Here is a 16,326-nt window from a genome sequence, read left to right on the forward strand (position 1 = left end):
GGCAGGGATGTCACCAGTCAGATACAAAGAAAGCAAGATGAGAATTCCTTACTGGGAAAAGGTACCAAGTCACATGGCTACACATAGATAAGAATTATAGGTTAATTTAAGTTTTAAGAGTTTATTTGTAATAAGCCTGAACAATAGGCCAAACAGTTTATAATTAACATAAACCTTTGTGTGTTTATTTGGAACTGAATGGTTGCAGGACAGGGCAGGACAGAAACTTCTGTCTACATCCATCTTCAGACTACAGGCCTAGAATATCTGATAGACTTCTATAGTCCTACCATGCCTTGGCAAAGTTTAGCAGTTGCCTTCTTTTGTGTCCTGTTTGTCAAAATTTGACAGCATACTGTTAGCAGTCAAGGCAAGGGCAGTTTCTTGCCCAGATGGCTAGCTTTGCTATATTGAAAGCAAACTCCCATATGGAGGTTCTTTGATGCCCATCATCCTATTTTGAAGTAAATTGGAGTTGCCAGGAGCAGATGTGTCTCACAATCATGAAAAGCCTTATGTTATTAAAACATCTTAAATACCATGTTCTGTAGGTCTCTGTAGTGTTTGAAGACCATGTCTCTATTTAAAATCTATCTCTGTTTAACCTTGAAAAAATAGTTATCATGACTACAAGTTTGATTATTATAGATGACTAACCAGTAACCTGCATTTCTGAATTATCCTAAATAGTTTATAATAATAATTTAGAAGAACTAGAACTATACATTACATTTTTAAATGAGCTGTATAGGTACAATACCTTAAATATGAGAAGATACATATATACAGTATAGCAAAAATAACTTTATATTTGTACCAGTATACAAAAATATCTTTTTTGGTTTTTTTTGGACAGGAAAGGATTTATTTGATTTATACTTCTACATTGCAGTCTATTATTGAAAGAAGTCAGGACAAGAACTTAAACATGGCAGGATTCTGGAGGCAGGGGCTGATGCAGAGGCCATTGAGGGATGCTGCTTACTGACTTGAGACATGGCTTTCTCAGCCTGCTTTTTTTTTTTCTTTTTTTTTTTAAGACCTTACATATTTAATACAGTGCGTTATCCCTGTACAAATGGAAAAAATTAAGTTCAACGTTTCTAGACCAATATGGCTGTTAATTTTTGTACAATGCCAACTCAACACGGTAAACTGGGATACTTTTTTCCAAAGTTGACAGCACAGCTAAAGTTTCCAAAAATTCAAATTATATATATAAAATATCTTAAACAAGAGTAGAAACATAGAATATGTTCTAACAAAAATAACCTTAAATTTGTATCAATATACTATAATCACCACCTTTTTTTCAGACTAAAAAACAAACGCAGTGTCTCCCAGTAGCTGTTGTTTTTTGTTTATCAGCATTTAAAAAATTCAAGATCAACAAAGCACCATACAGAATCCAGAAACACTATTTTTAATCTTTATGGTTTTATTCCTTTTATATTACTTTACTCTCTCCTTAAAGTCTTTATTGTTTTTAAACTATTATATTTTTATATTGACTCTCTATGCCCATTTATCTTTTTTTTTTCTTTAACACTTAAGCATATTCAAACATATTGTATCAGTTTAGAGGTTTTCTCAGTCTGGACCTCACTTTTTGCATATCTGTAGTCTTCTCTAACTGAATGAGCCAAACATTAATGTGCTAGGCTACCACCTCCAGGCTCTGGTGGCTGGCTCCACCCACCTCAGTTCCCTGATTGCCTAACCTCAAACTGAAGGTACTGCTGGGACCAGCACTTAACCTCTCTAGCTCTAGGAACTTGCTGAACCCATTTTCCAGAGTCCCCATAAGCAAAAAAGGGACTGCAGTGGTGCTGACTGGTATGACTTCTTAGTTCTTGTGGTTGTACCTAGCATTGGAGTACCAAATGTAGCAAGCTTTCTTGTTGGACTATCTTTGGATAACCAGCCCCCAAATAATGACTTGGGAACTTATTATTATTATGGAATCTTGACCTTGGCTTAAGCTTGTTTTCAAAATTTATTTTAAAGATTAATTAATTTATTTCAAGCTTATTTTAAAGATTTATTTATTTATTAAGTAAACAGAATTCTGCCTGCATGTGTCCCTGCAGGTCAGAAGAGAGCACCAGATCTCATTACAGATGGTTGTGAGCCACCATGTGGTTTCTGAGAATTGAATTCAGGACTTCTGGAAGAGCAGTCTTAACCACTTAGCCATCTCTCCAGCCCCCTAACTCTTATAACTTAATTAACCCACATTTTTAAATCTATGTTCTGCCATGTGGCTCTGTCTCATCTCTGTACTGCACCTCCTGCTCTCAAAAGACTCTGGCAAAATCTAGATTCCTCCTCCCTGCCTCCCTGCCTCCCTGCCTCCCTGCCTCCCTGCCTCCCTGCCTCCCTGCCTCCCTGCCTCCCTGCCTCCGCTGCTCCCTGCCTCTCGCTGCCTCCTGCTCTCCCTGCCTCCCTGCCCCCTTCCCTCCCTCCCTCCTTCCCTCCCTCCCTCCCCCCTCTCTCTCCCTCCCTCCCTCCCTCTCTCTCCCCCTCCTTCCCTCCCCTCCCCCCCCTCTCTCTCTCTGGAAGTCTCTATAGTTGTTGGTATTTTTTTACTCTTTGGGGTCCACTATCCACAACCCAAATAACACACACACACACACACACACACACATATCCACAACCCAAATAACACACACACACACACACACACACACACACACACACACACACACACCCTTAGTTTAGCTTATTTCTAGTCAGCTTTTCTTAACTTATGTTATTTTGCCTCTGGGCTTTTTCCTTCTCTTATTTATCTTACTTTCACTCTTTGTGGCTGGGTGCCTGGTGGCTGGTCTCTGATGTCCTCCTTTCCTTGTTCCTTTGTTCTTCTTGTTTCTCCTATTTATACTCTCTGCCTGCCAGCCCCGACTATCCTTGCTCCTGCCTCACTATTGGCCATTCAGATGTTTATTAGACCTTCAGGTGTTTTAGACAGGCAAAGAATCACAGCTTCACAGAGTTAAACAAATGCAACATAAACAAAGCAGCACATCTTTGCATCACTAAACAAATGTGTTCCAGAGCATAAACAAATGTAACACACCTTAAAATAATCTACAACAAATCCCACCTATTCACTCCTGCCTATGTATTGGCCATTTAGCTCTTTATTAAGCCAATCAGAAGGTGTCTTACGCAGAGACACATCTTTACAGGGTAACAAATATTCTGCAATATCTAAACATACCAAAGCTTACTTGAGCCTACATCAAAGCTGCAGTGCTCAAAATGGTGGGTATTAGGGTTTTCTATAGATTCATTACTGTACAGAGTAGAGAGCTCAAGGAGGGCACTGTACATAAATGGAGACTGATTTTCACAAAAAGTCATGAAAAGAGTTGGTATTGACTAGATTGCACTGAACATTTGAATTTCTTAATTCATATACATAAATGAATTTATAATGGGTCATAACCTGAATGTAAAGCCTTAAAAAAATACACTTTAAAAAGAAAAAAAAACTGAGAAAAAAGTCTTTGTAACCTGATATTAGGCAAAGATTCCTAGATATGACAGCAGAAGCAAAATCATTACAATAGTCTTAAAATTGAAAGCAATTATTCTTGGAAAGATACCGTTAAGAGGGTAAAGGAAAAGCCAGGTATAGTGGTGCACACTTTTAATCCCAGAATTTGGGAGGCAGAAGCAGACAGATCTCTGTGAATTTGAGGCCAGCCAGAGGTATTAGAGAGACCCTGTCTCAAAAAAAAAAAAAAAAAAAAAAAAGCTGGGGAGGGGATGAAGAAAAGGCACACACTAGGATAATCTTTACAAAGCAAATGATTGATAATGGACTCCTAGCTTCAGTGTGTGAGAAATTCTAGGAACTTAGCAAGAGAACAGGTATTCCAGTTAAAAACTAGGTGAATTTTAAAACAGGTATCTCACCAAAGATGTCAAAATGACAAAGCACAGGAACTGGTACCCTTCTTCCTTGCATGTCTAGTCCAACTCTCCTTTCCTTTCCCTTGTGTTGCTGCACCAGGGCCACAGGAGCCACACACTGTGGCTGTACAGTCTGCATATGGAAAGCAGACTGTATGTACAGAGTTCCCTGCTGTGTGCAGCCAGTTATGTTGCAGCTTCTCTGTTGGCAGCCTTTGCGTAAGTCAGTCAGGTGGGTCTAGAGATGTAGGATCAAGAGTGAGAAAGTCCTGTTACTCTATGTTCCAGCTTCTCCATGCTAGAGGCAATATGTCATCCCCTTTTACCTGTACTATGCTTTTGCTCTCATCCAGAACTGTAGCAGTAACCAGAAGAGATAGTAATGTATCTTTACAAAAAGTCTCCACTGGGGCTCTGTAAAGTGGTGCTAGTTACTAACATCAAGAGGTAGATCCCAGGTTTTCTTACTGTGTGGGGTGTGTGTGTCTGTCTGTCCGTCCGTCCGTCTGTCCGTCCATCTGTCCGTCTGTGGCACTAGAAATGGAACCCAAGACATTGCTCATGCTAGGCAGGTGCTATATAACTGAGATATATTCCCTCAACCCCTGACCGTATAGATTTTTATGTGTACTTTGATGACCTTTAATAGGATTCAGATTGAAATTTTCCTGACCATATTAAAGGTAAGAATCATTGTGGTACTCCTGGTGGTGGTGGCACTTGCTTTTAATCCCAGTACCTGGGAAGCAGAGGAAGGTGCCTCGATCTCTGTGAGTTCGAGGCCAGCCTGTTCTATAGAGCTAGTTCCAAAACAGTCAAGGAGGCTAGTTAGTCTACAGAGACAGTTCCAGGACATCCAGGGCTACACAGAGAAACTTTGTCTTGAAAACAAACAAACAAAAAAGAATGAGTGTGGTTATGGATTCTTGTTTGGTATCCAAGTGACTCCAGTGGTATAGAGCTCTCAGAGAGGCCTTTGGCTACTATTCACCTTCAAACTCATTATAAATAGACAGTGCTTCTGAGACTTATTTAATAGCTTCCCATACCGAGAGCTATACAATTACAACTACTAGTTTTCCTCAGTATTTGCTAATAAATGTGAATCTTTAAGTCTCTTATGATTCTCTGAGTCATCAAAACTTACAATTGATATTATGTGCTTTTTGATTTCAGCAATCTAATTGTGCATCTTCTTCAGAACTGCTTAGAAGCAGTTCCTGGCTTTCTCTGCAGTCACCAGTGAGCCCACTTGACTTCTTGCTGGGTTCTGACTGACTCTTGATTCTCTTCCTTTTGTTTTAGATACTTGTACCTGCTGTTCTCTGGTGATGACCTTCTACCTTTAGACCACTGGGTATTTAACACAGAGGCTCACCCTCTGCCGGTGTTGCATTTAGCCAACACTACCCTTTCAGGTAATCCTGCTGTTCGATGAACACAGCCCCAGAAGGACCATTCTTACCTGTGTTTTGTTTACATGGACCACTACAGAAATTGTCTGGAGAGGTGGCTTTGAAAACCTGGACCTCTGTGTCACCATGCCGGATGAAACTCTCCCCTGCAAGACTTTAAACTTGTAGATACATCAACTTTGAAATTATTCCATTTTATACCTGACCAAAACATGTTCTGGTACATGTAGGATGGAGGCCTGATGTGCTTTGACTCTTAATGAGATGGCCACATGAGAAATAATGTCTGTATCATTAGTGCAAGCCAAGAACATAGAACACCTTCCAGGAGTTAGAGATGGCTTTTGGAACCAATTATACATTTGTTTCCTCCCACAGTGGAGCAGCTTTCAAATCAAATATTACACATTGTTTAATCCCTTTTCCTCCACTTTAATAATAATGGGACAAACTGAAGTGAACAAGAACAAAGGAACAGTGCAACTACATTAGTAGCAGGAAGACTTGGAGAAGAAAAAGATACCTGTCCCTGCCTGAATATTCAAGCTCTCCATTGGATTTTTACCAGACTGGTAACCATTTCATTCCCAACTTAGTTCATTGAAATCTGTTTAGATTTAGTTTTTCTCTGGGGGGCATGATCTCACAAAGAATACTTTTCAAGTCTCTTGTCTCCATATGGTATGCTGAAACTGGTATTTATCATAACTGCTGCTTATGAGCCCAAGTGTGGGAGTGTGCATGTAGCTCACGCTAGTGTTGGTAGCATGCAGAAGGTGGGGAAAGTGCCAGTTTGTTGCCTTGAAACCTGTTCTAAAGAAATCCTTAATTTTGTTGGTAGGAAATTATTCTTCTGAACCAGCAAGTCTATCAAGCAAAGAAACCTACTTTAATCACTAATGCAATTAATAGAGTTGTTCACCTTACAACTTCATGTGGCTTGGCAAAATTCACTATACTGTTTTGCAGCTCTGCATTTGCTAGAATAAGCTGAATAGCTTTCACAATTTACTAAAGCAAAAGCAAAACGTCTCAACATCCCTTGTGCAAGGGTTGGGTCCCTTACTTAATTACCTCACATGTGTGAGCTACTCACAAAGATTTTATGTTTTTAAGTTTCTCCAAGAATATTATATATCCAAAGAATTAATAGAATAGTTTCAAAATAATTTCCAGTGGCAAATGTGTGATATAATTAATCATACTCACTAAAACTGGCATAAACCTAAGGGACTTACAGATATTGTAGGTTTTTGTTGTTGTTGTTGTTGTTGTTATTGCTCTGTATTTTGGAAAAAAAAAAGGTAAAATTTTATCAAGATTATAAGATAAACTTTATGTCCCTTGAATTTCTGTGACAATACAAGTAATTTTCCCCTCCTTTTCATTTAGTACAGATATCATTTATTGATGATAATAAAATTTGAGAACACTATAATCTAATATTTACTTTGAATTTGAATATTTGATGAAACAGCTTATTCATGAGCTCTGCTTTGGAATTTTGAAAGCTTATTTCCTTGGTTGGTAGCTTTTCTTTTTAGCCCTCTTCTAGCATATAGCAGATTTCAATTATGGAAACAGTCAATGCAATTATACATGTAAAGGTGACCGTCTTATACCATAAATCATCTGATCCTCAGAGTTTAGCCAATGCTTTATAAGCTTGCCACCTCACACTGGTCAGTATTCATAGAAGATGACATGGAGAGAGCGAGTTCTAGCACATTTCAAAATTAAATATCTTTTACTACTTGAAATTTTTAAAATGTAAATGAGAAAGGCCATTACTTTAGAAGAGAAAGAGAAGGTTTTAGTTCTTAGAAGAAAAAATAAAGTGAGCCTTCCAAAACCAGCACTCACAAGTCAAGATAAAGTAAAAGTAAGAGACCAGAGCAGCAAGCAGGGAACCAACCATCTTTTACTTTGTTCACACCAGTGCTGTGAAGGCACCATCTTGGTTCCTCAGGAATTCTTAGAGGAGACAACAACAACAAAAAAAAAAACAAAACAGCACCTCCCACCCCACCTAGTACTCTTGTCATTCACATGATTCTAGAACATAAGAGAGAGGCATGGGTGTGAGCAGGGCATGGTTTGCAGGAAGATCTTAAGACTGTCATTTTAACACCCCAACTTTGTGATGAGAACTCGAGCTTACAATGATGCTTTTTCTTCTCTGAATACCAAAGGCATTAAAGTCAGGTGTAAATGACTCGCCAGTGTCATGTTGTATTTTGTTAATAGATTTTTTTTTTAAAGATAATATTCCCCAAATCTACCATTATCCTCAATTTTGCTTACTTTCTTGCTTGCTTTTTAAGCACTTGTCTTCTTCCATCCTTTATACCCTTGGCATTTATTTCGTAGACCTCAGTACTCAAGCTCCATACTCATTGTGTTTATAAGATTGGAAAAGAACCCGGCCATGCTTACTAACTGGTGCCTCTTGAAAGAGCCAATGCCTCGTCTTCTGCTTCGGGCACATTGTGCACAACAGATAATACATTAATGTGGGGTTGTTGAATACCCTCTACCTTCCATATTTATTGCTCATTTTAGAATAACCCTTTGGTTCAAACCGGATTTCTAGAAAATTAATGAGCTAATATGAAGTTCTTAAAAGTAAGAATGAGCCCTTCACCAAGAAGTCCCAATGCAGACAAGTCCTGAGCTGGACGTTCTTTCTTCCAGGTGGGTGTGCATTTTGTGCTCCTTTGATACCCCCCTACTCCTATCTTTTAACTGGCGTGTGTGTGTGTGTGTGTGTGTGTGTGTGTGTGTGTGTGTGTGTGTAAACGAATGCCTTCGTATGGAAGGAATGCACACACCATTTTTGCAGAATATTGGCCCTGATGTCCTCTAGGGCACCATACCTTTCCCTGGCAGGTTTTAATCAAGCAGTTTGAAGTCTTGATCCCCAGCTTCTCCTCTTTTCCACTCTTCATCGCCAAGGTCTTTGTCAAACTCCGAACTTGTTGATAAAAGGTTGTGCTTGCCGTACTCCTTATGATGCAGTCTCCCCGTTAGCCGGAGTCTCTGCATGAGCGCATGCGTGAGAGAGTGAATGAACAAACAGCTATGGAACATTGCATATGTGCCAAGCTCTGTGCCTGGCACCATTCAAGCCTTAGAACACATCATGTGATTCCAATGGCATTTTCTGTATGAGAGTGGTTCATGCCATTTTAAATGTTTCCCAAAATGAATCGTGCTCTGAAATTCTTAATTTTATATTTCATTTAAATTAAAGAGAAAGATAAAAGGTTTATAATATATTTTAAACATTTACTATATAATACTAACAACTATAATTGTAGTTAATAACTAAAGTCTCTTGGAAATGTCAAAGAAATATTTGACTTCTGATGCATCTTTGACTAAAATATTTACTTTAGAAATAAAAGCATTCTTATTTTGTTATATCACTTTAATTACATGATCAAAGTCAATATTTTGTAGTAGTGTGTGTTATTTTATATTTAAAGAAATTTGTCCCCTAATTCATGGGTATACACCTTGCAGTTGTAAATTGTCTTTTCTCTAGTATACTTCCTACTAATGGTAGCACCTGTATTTCTTACATATAAAAACAGTCGTACTAAAATGTCTCAAATGCCAGTTACTAGAGTATAATAGTTGTAGCTTCAGGTTCCTCCATTTCTCTGGGTTCTTTACCCTGTAATTGGCCAGCTCCTGCCTTGTGGACTCTGCATAGCTGTGTATATATGCAGTTATCCACAGACCTGGAATACTGTCTGCTCACTCTAGGTAGCTGACTTTAGGCTGGTCTGCTTTAGGCCACACAGCTTGCCTGCAGAGGATTGAAGGAGTCACTCATCCTGGTTCAGGGACCCTGGAAAGCTTGCTTCTATTCCTCTTCTCATCCAAACCCTCACAGGTCATCTTGTCACTCTGCATATCAGCAAGCCTTCCTGTGAACAGCCAGACAGTAAGTGTTTTAAAGTCTGCAAGCCATGTAGCTCTCCTATTACTCATTTCTGCTGCTACAGCTACAGATAGTATGCAAATAAGTGGGTGGAGCTGTGATGAAATAAACCTTAAAAAACCAGATGAAGGTCTGGATTTGACCTTTATATGTCACAGCTGCTGACCCATCCCAAGTTGATTTTGTATAAGACCCTCTAATCTTTAACCTGTACCCTTTCTCTGTTTTTTATTTGCATAATTCACTTTAAAGCTGAAAGATGTATGTAGGTACAATTGTATGTATCTCTGTTACCTAAAGCTGTGTATTTTGTTATCTTGAAAAGTAGATATATTTTTTAGGGTCTCTTTGGGTTTTAGGATAATGTGATTGTCATGAAAGAGTCAAGGTGGGAGGGTCAGGCTTTTGGCACCAGTCTTCATCTTGTCATTCAGTGACATAATTTCAGACTGCCCATGAAAAAAAATCTGTATGGCATCAAAATACTACTTTCTAACTTTTCCTACTGCTTGACCCTTGGACCAAGACCCTGGGATGTAGGGATGGATCCACTCTATTCCCTTAGAGCTTTCAGATGAGAAAATAATAGAATTCTGGATCTTGGTGCTGCAGAAAACAATCTTGGGAAACTATGGACAACACAAAATGGGTATGTGCCCAGTTCACCCCTTGGCACAGCTGCTGCTAGCCCGTAGAGTACTTAGACTGTCACCTCTAGAGCAGCTTAAGTCTGAGAGAAGATGTGAACCCAGAGGCATGCCCCCTCTCCCTTGTTCATAATCTCACAATACCTTCACAAGTATGTCAGTATGCGCCACTTTCCAGTGAAAGCATCCTTCAACTTGGGCTTTTTACTGGCACTGTTTAATAGCTCAACCAGCAGCTGTAGGACTCACGAAACTTACAGTTAGGCGATATAATCTTACTAGCATATATGCTGCAGTGTGCCAGTCCTGACAGGCAGTACACTTTTCATGATTTCACTATTTGGAAATGAAAGCTGTATTCAGAAAGAGGGGACAGAGAAAGCTCTTGTCTCAGCACAAATGAACTGCCTTTTTTAGGCCCTGCCCACTCAGAGGTCACTTCCACTTTGTGTGCATGTAAGCTTTGGTAATCTAAGCACATGCAGAATACACATGCACAGGATCATGTGAGGCAGACACCTTGCAGTGTGTGCTGCATACAGTGTAACTTGAATGCTACAGAATTCTGCATATTGCACACCAGAAAACCATGAAAAGCGAGAGAGTTCTTTATTGACAGAAACTTACAAGTTCATTTTTGCTGGGTTAACTAACTACAGTATCCCCAAGTATAATTATGTTGATTTGAAAGTTGAAATGCCATTCCTTACCCTCACTGGCCTCAAATTTCACTGATTTTCCCCTAAACTAATAAGTGGGTAAGTATAACCTGTGTTATTACCCACTGGCTGCTCCTGAACTGGTTTCCAGTTGTGTCCTCCATAATGTGATTTTTTTTATATAAATCAAAGGTAATATTGTATATTGGAAATCAAATAAAGATGTTCTTTAAGTGAAAGGTCTTTGTTTTCTTCTTCCTTTTTCACCCAACGGAGACAAACAGTTCAGTTTCTCCTGTGTGCAGAAGAGCAATTTCGGCTTTGTTTACAGGAACTGGGAATCCTCAGTTTCCAATGTTCGAAGCTTTTCTTTTGGCTCTGCCCATTTTCACATTTATTGATCCTACAGCCAGATGAAGAGCTAGATAAGAGACTAATTTTCATGCACTGATTTGAAGAAAAACTCTAGAGCTGCATGTCAATCTCCGTGTCCCCTCATGCATGCTATTCTCTAGAGCAGCCTCACGTTGCTAAAGTGTGAAGTTCCAGCAGCAGTTTTGGGCACATGAATATTTACAAACAAACTTTTGGGTGGGCACCTTTTCATTTCTCTTAGGTGTGTATAGATCTAGAAAGAAAAGTGCCGAGTTGTGGTACAGTTTTTATACAGTTGCCACAGTCTTCAGGAGACTTTTCATGTTCTTACTAGCAGTGTATAAAAGTACCAGCTTTCATCCCCACCACTTCCTTCTAACAGGAAGCTGAGACCATTGTAGAGACGTTTTAAGTTTAAATTGTGCATTTGGACAAGGACACTTATGGGAGTAGTTTCTTTCCTTCCACCATGTGTGCAGCTCTCCGAGATGGAACTCAAGTTGTGGAGTTTAGTGGGAAGTTGCCTGCTGAGCCATTTCACCAGCCCATTGTAGTTTTATCCCCAGTTCCCTAATCACTGACAGTTTTGGCTGTTTTCACCTCCCACTGAGTTGTGAGTTCTGAATACATTGTTTGCTGTTCTCTAGGATGTGAATGTGCCCTGTTTTATGGTCTTGAAGTGCAAGAGACTTTGGGATTATGAAGTACAATATCCCTGTGTTCCCTAATGGGTTGTGCTTTCTTGCCTAATTTAGTGTCACCAAGAGTTTTTATCTAAAAGCTAAATTGTTTTAGCTCTCACATTGAGGCCTATTATCCATTCTGAGTTCATCTTTGCGCATATGGTAAAGACCTAGTGGCATTTTTGTATGTGGACATCCAGTGTCCTGGTATTCTCTGTTGAAGAGCAGCCCTTTCCCCTGGCGTTGCTCTGCACCTTTGTGAAATGGCACTTGATGGCTGCTGTAAGGCTTTATTTCTAGGCTCATCTTGTCCCACTGACACATGTCCTCTCTAGTCTAGGGCTGTGGGTGGGGATGTTGGTGGCTAACTGGATGTGTTTTTCAGCCAGCAGTGGGATTTGCACCTCTTCCATGGCATTTGTACCCCTCTGTTAGCTGGCAGTGGTCCATGCATTTGAGAGTGGACTGATAGTAATTGATATCTCATGGGATATAAGGCAGGGACAGGGATGGCTTTAAGTCACTTAGTCTTTTTTTTTTCCTGAAAATAGGTTCTTTATGTAGCTTTTCATGTTTTATAATTTTAAATAAAACAAAAAATGGTTAAATTGTTATTGGAACAGCTGGATTCTGGTTTTATTGGATTCCCCCCACCAAGGAAATGTTTTTCTTTTTGGATTTTTGTTTTGTTGTTATTTATCTGCTCTTTTTGTTTAATGATTGCTGGATGAATTCTGTGATGTGTTCAGTCACAATGTCTGCTCACCTTCCTGCAGATTTCTTCAATTTGGATTCTTGGGAGTCAGCCCTGTGTAGGGTTAGCTCATTGGTTAGCCAGTGTTTGTCAGAGGCTTGGAGTCTCTAACACACACAGTGAAGCAGTGTGTGTTTGGTATTACTTTAGCCTAGACATTGTCCTATGTTTTCTGCCTATAGTCAAGATTCTTGCATAGGTGGGAATGTACCTGGGCTTCCCCTGCTGTCTTGATTCTGGGCTCAACCTTGTTCTTCACTCAGCACATACAACCTTCCAAACCACCAGGGCCATGTGGCCAGGTGCACGACAGCTACCTCAACTCCACAGAGCTCGCTGAGATGCTGTCTGTCAGCCAATCAACTGCTTGCCCAACTGGAACCAAGACTTCAGGTTACCTGTGTCAGCGTTTCCTGTTCATTTGCTATTGACATTGGATTTTCTTCTCTCTTCCTTCTTCCCCCTCCTTCCTTCTCCTCTCCTCATACCCACCCCTCTACTCCACTCTGGGATCAGACCCAGGGCCTTGCACATGCTACACAAGTGCTCTACTGAGTTTGTTCCTAAGCAACAATGCCTGGGTGCGGGTGCACAGCATTTCCATCCTGTCGTTGGATCCATCCCTCCCAGCACGGCCTCATTGTTCCTTCTGGAGGCTCATAGTTCTCCCTGAACAAATAGTTATTAGTGTTCTATATCTGTAGTCAGTCTCTAGAACCCTAAAATGGTTGGGTTTGTTCTTTAAGTTGCCTCCTTAGGAGGAAACAAGTTCTGATCTTCCAAAAGTAAGTTCATGTTTTTCTTGCTTCAGTGTGACTAACCCATTCACAGAGCCTTCCTTGATTTCCCTACCTGAGGGGTTTCCCACCCTGTGCATCCATCTGTCCTTGTCTGTAGCTCCCACTGTTCACCACATGCGACCTTGTCTATCACCAACTTAGGGACACATCTTTACCTGGTAGACCACAGTGTACACTGCTTCATGGCAGAGTATGCCAGGCATCTTTTATTCCAGGTATTTGTGACTGAATGTCCTAGGCCTTAGAGGCCAGCACTCTTCCCACCAGACCAAGCTACTCCATTTAAGGGCGACTGTAGTCCACTTCTCTTGTTTCTTGTCATCAGAAAATTCTAACGAGGCAAAAAAAGAGCTAAGCCATACAGTGTCTTTGGAGGGGGCGTGTACTGTGGTACACATGTGCCTGGAGGCTCAGGTAGGGATAACAATGGAGCTTAGCTACTAATGAGTTAAAATTGTACTTTTCTCTTCCCCTGGCTAAGTTTTTTAAAGTATGTAGACAAGTTATTCAACTCTGGGTGTCAGCTTATTTCCTATGAAATGGATCTGGGCTAGAAAAATGAAGGTGACTCATGATGTAATGTTCCAAACTCTAACCTGCTTGCCAGATGATGTATACAGGAGCCCAAATAAAACTCATACCCTCAAACAAGGACTGGTTTGCTTCATACTGGGGTATGTTTGGCATAGGTGTGGGAAGGGAGAGAGTAAGAAGGAAAGATTCGAAGAATGACTGATACTAGAACTGAGTTTAAGTTGTTTTGTTGTTGTTTTCATGGGGGACGTGTTATGGGGCACCTATGGAGGTCAGAGGACAGCTTTCAGGGGCTGGCTCTCTCCTCCCAGTGGGTTCCAGAAGTTAAACTCGGGTCATTAGATGGCTCAGAGCAGGTAAGACTGCTCCTCCAAAGGACCTGGGCATAATTCCCAGCACCTACTTGGCAGTTCATATTTATCCACAATGCCAGTTCCAAGGAATCTAATACTCTCTTGTGGCCTCCCTGGGTACCAGGTCACAAGTGGTAAACAGACATACATGGGAGGCGACACACACGCGCGCGCGCACGCACACTTTTTTTTAAAATAAAAACAAACCTCAGGTTATCAAGCTTGGCAGTAGGTACCTTTACCCACTGAGCCATCTCACCTGCCCTATAACTGAATTTTAAAAGGATAGAAAATTTGAAGAGAAGGAGAGCCAGCTGTTTGATGAAGCAAAAGCACTCAAAGAAGCAGTGGGGATGAGATCCAAAGATAGATTCTGGACTTGAACTTGACAGATCTATTTCACTGCTGCTCAAAAAAACCACACCTCTAATGCAGTCCTTTCCTGTCTCCTAGATTTCACTGGCCTTTGCCAAGGAGAGAGAGCAATAGGGGTACCCACCAAGATCTACTGGGGGGGTGGTGGTTAACTTCTGCAAGTCTTGAGTTTAATCCTCTCCTGATGCCAAGAAGACATGAGATGGGAAGGGAGGGAGAGGTACTTTGGTTTTCAATACTGTATCGTTGGCTAATGGGAGGAGGTCACAGCCATTGGTCTCTCAGGCAAGTCTGTTGCACCAAGGGCTGCTGGGGCCTTAGCCTGTGGACTCATGTCTCATTGGGACCAAATCGGTGATGAAATATGTACCAATTCAATGATGAAATGTGTCCCAAACACGGAAAATAGTAACTAAAAGACTCCCCCCCCCCAAATTAGATAATGGGTAAGAGTTACTAGAGAAAACTACATAATTTCAATGGAAGGTAGGCTGAGAAAAGTTCTAATGCAAACACAACATGTTTCACTCTGTGACCAGTGAGAAGGATTGGGCATGGTGAGGTGGAAGTCAAGAAAGGAGTGTCCCCATCCCACTGACTATAACTGAGTTCAGCTCATAGAGGCAAGCAGACTGTCTTAGCCAGCAAAAAAGGCAAAAAACCCAAAGTAGCTAACCTAGTGAGCCTGGATTCCACAGGGGACCCAGAACCACAGCACCCAGGAAGAGAGGCCACATCTCCCAGGAGGCTTTGTTCTATATCTATGGTTTCCTTCCGGGAATGGAGCAGAAACCAATGGTTAGCTACTTCCTCATAAGCCATTTATGAGAAAGCTCAAGTCTTCAGAAATCTGGAGGCCTATGATTAGAGGATAGTTACACACCAGGGGCTCGGGAAGCTGGATCCACAGAAACCCAGGCAGTAGGTAGTCCCTTTGTCAAGCACCTTCCTCCAAACCTAGCTGATCCATGGGAAGGTCCAGTTGCTTACCTTGGCTGCCCAGTAGAGGGAGCTTTCCACCCACTGAGACTCAGAGAAAGGCACATGGTCAAACTCCTAGGGCCGCTTAGGGGCCTGTGAGTAGCTGAAACCACTACAAAGACATACTGCCTACAAAGTCAGACACCTGGGTTCAAGTCCTAGGCCAGTCAGTTGCATGTTCTCTTGTGAGATTGATCCACACATAGGACATCTCAGCCTCAATGTCTTTCTTGTCATTGAATTGAGATTAGTATTATGAACCTTCTCAGAGTGGTGTGGAAATTAACCATTACCTCACATGGCGTCACAAGGTCCTACCACCTGAAACTCACACTCATCCTTCTACCTTTACCATCTGTATTGATGATGGACAGTCAAGGCAGAGGGGCCCAGGGCTTCACCCAGGGACTCAACCTGACTCCTCCCGTGGTAGCTGAGAGGTAGGAGGTAGTTGTACACAATCCTGTGAAGGTTATAAAATCGGCTGCAAGGAGGCACAAGCCATCCAGCAATGGAATACAATGTATGTGTTCCAGACCTTTCTAAGAGGCCAGAGGTTCTCTGCTAATCACACCAGGAACCGGCCTCATCATCACAAACCATAGGCTTGGTCCTAGCATCACCCCCGTTTTCAGATGAAGGACTGGACCTTAGGCCGGTAAGTAGCTTGACCTCTGTTGTCTGACACAATGGCAGAGCTTCTGCCCAACAGGCATTTCCTTCCTCTGCAAAGGCCCATTGAGTGTTGGGAACCTTCTCTGAAAGCCAGTGCCACTGGAAGAACTATGGGGGTCCTGCCCTTCCTGCATATTTGGGGCTGTTCTTCCACAGCTCCACAGCCTGAGCAGAGTCTGTGGCTGGGCTGTGGTTGAGTACAACT

The 16,326-nt window shown here is 41.3% G+C and overlaps 1 protein-coding gene across 1 annotated transcript in view; it reads left to right on the top strand.

Annotated features, from left to right (window-relative positions):
* Positions 1-8,788, top strand: part of Man1a2 (mannosidase alpha class 1A member 2) — a 128,814-nt gene extending 120,026 nt beyond the window's left edge. Inside the window, exon 13 of the mRNA XM_027393789.2 lies at positions 5,227-8,788. Within this exon, the coding sequence (XP_027249590.1) occupies positions 5,227-5,359 (133 nt within the window). The 3' untranslated portion in view covers positions 5,360-8,788. The remainder of the gene's footprint in view (positions 1-5,226) is intronic.
* The last annotated feature ends 7,538 nt before the right edge of the window (positions 8,789-16,326 follow it).

Source organism: Cricetulus griseus, assembly GCF_003668045.3.
Source record: "Cricetulus griseus strain 17A/GY chromosome 1 unlocalized genomic scaffold, alternate assembly CriGri-PICRH-1.0 chr1_0, whole genome shotgun sequence".
NCBI lineage: Eukaryota > Metazoa > Chordata > Mammalia > Rodentia > Cricetidae > Cricetulus > Cricetulus griseus.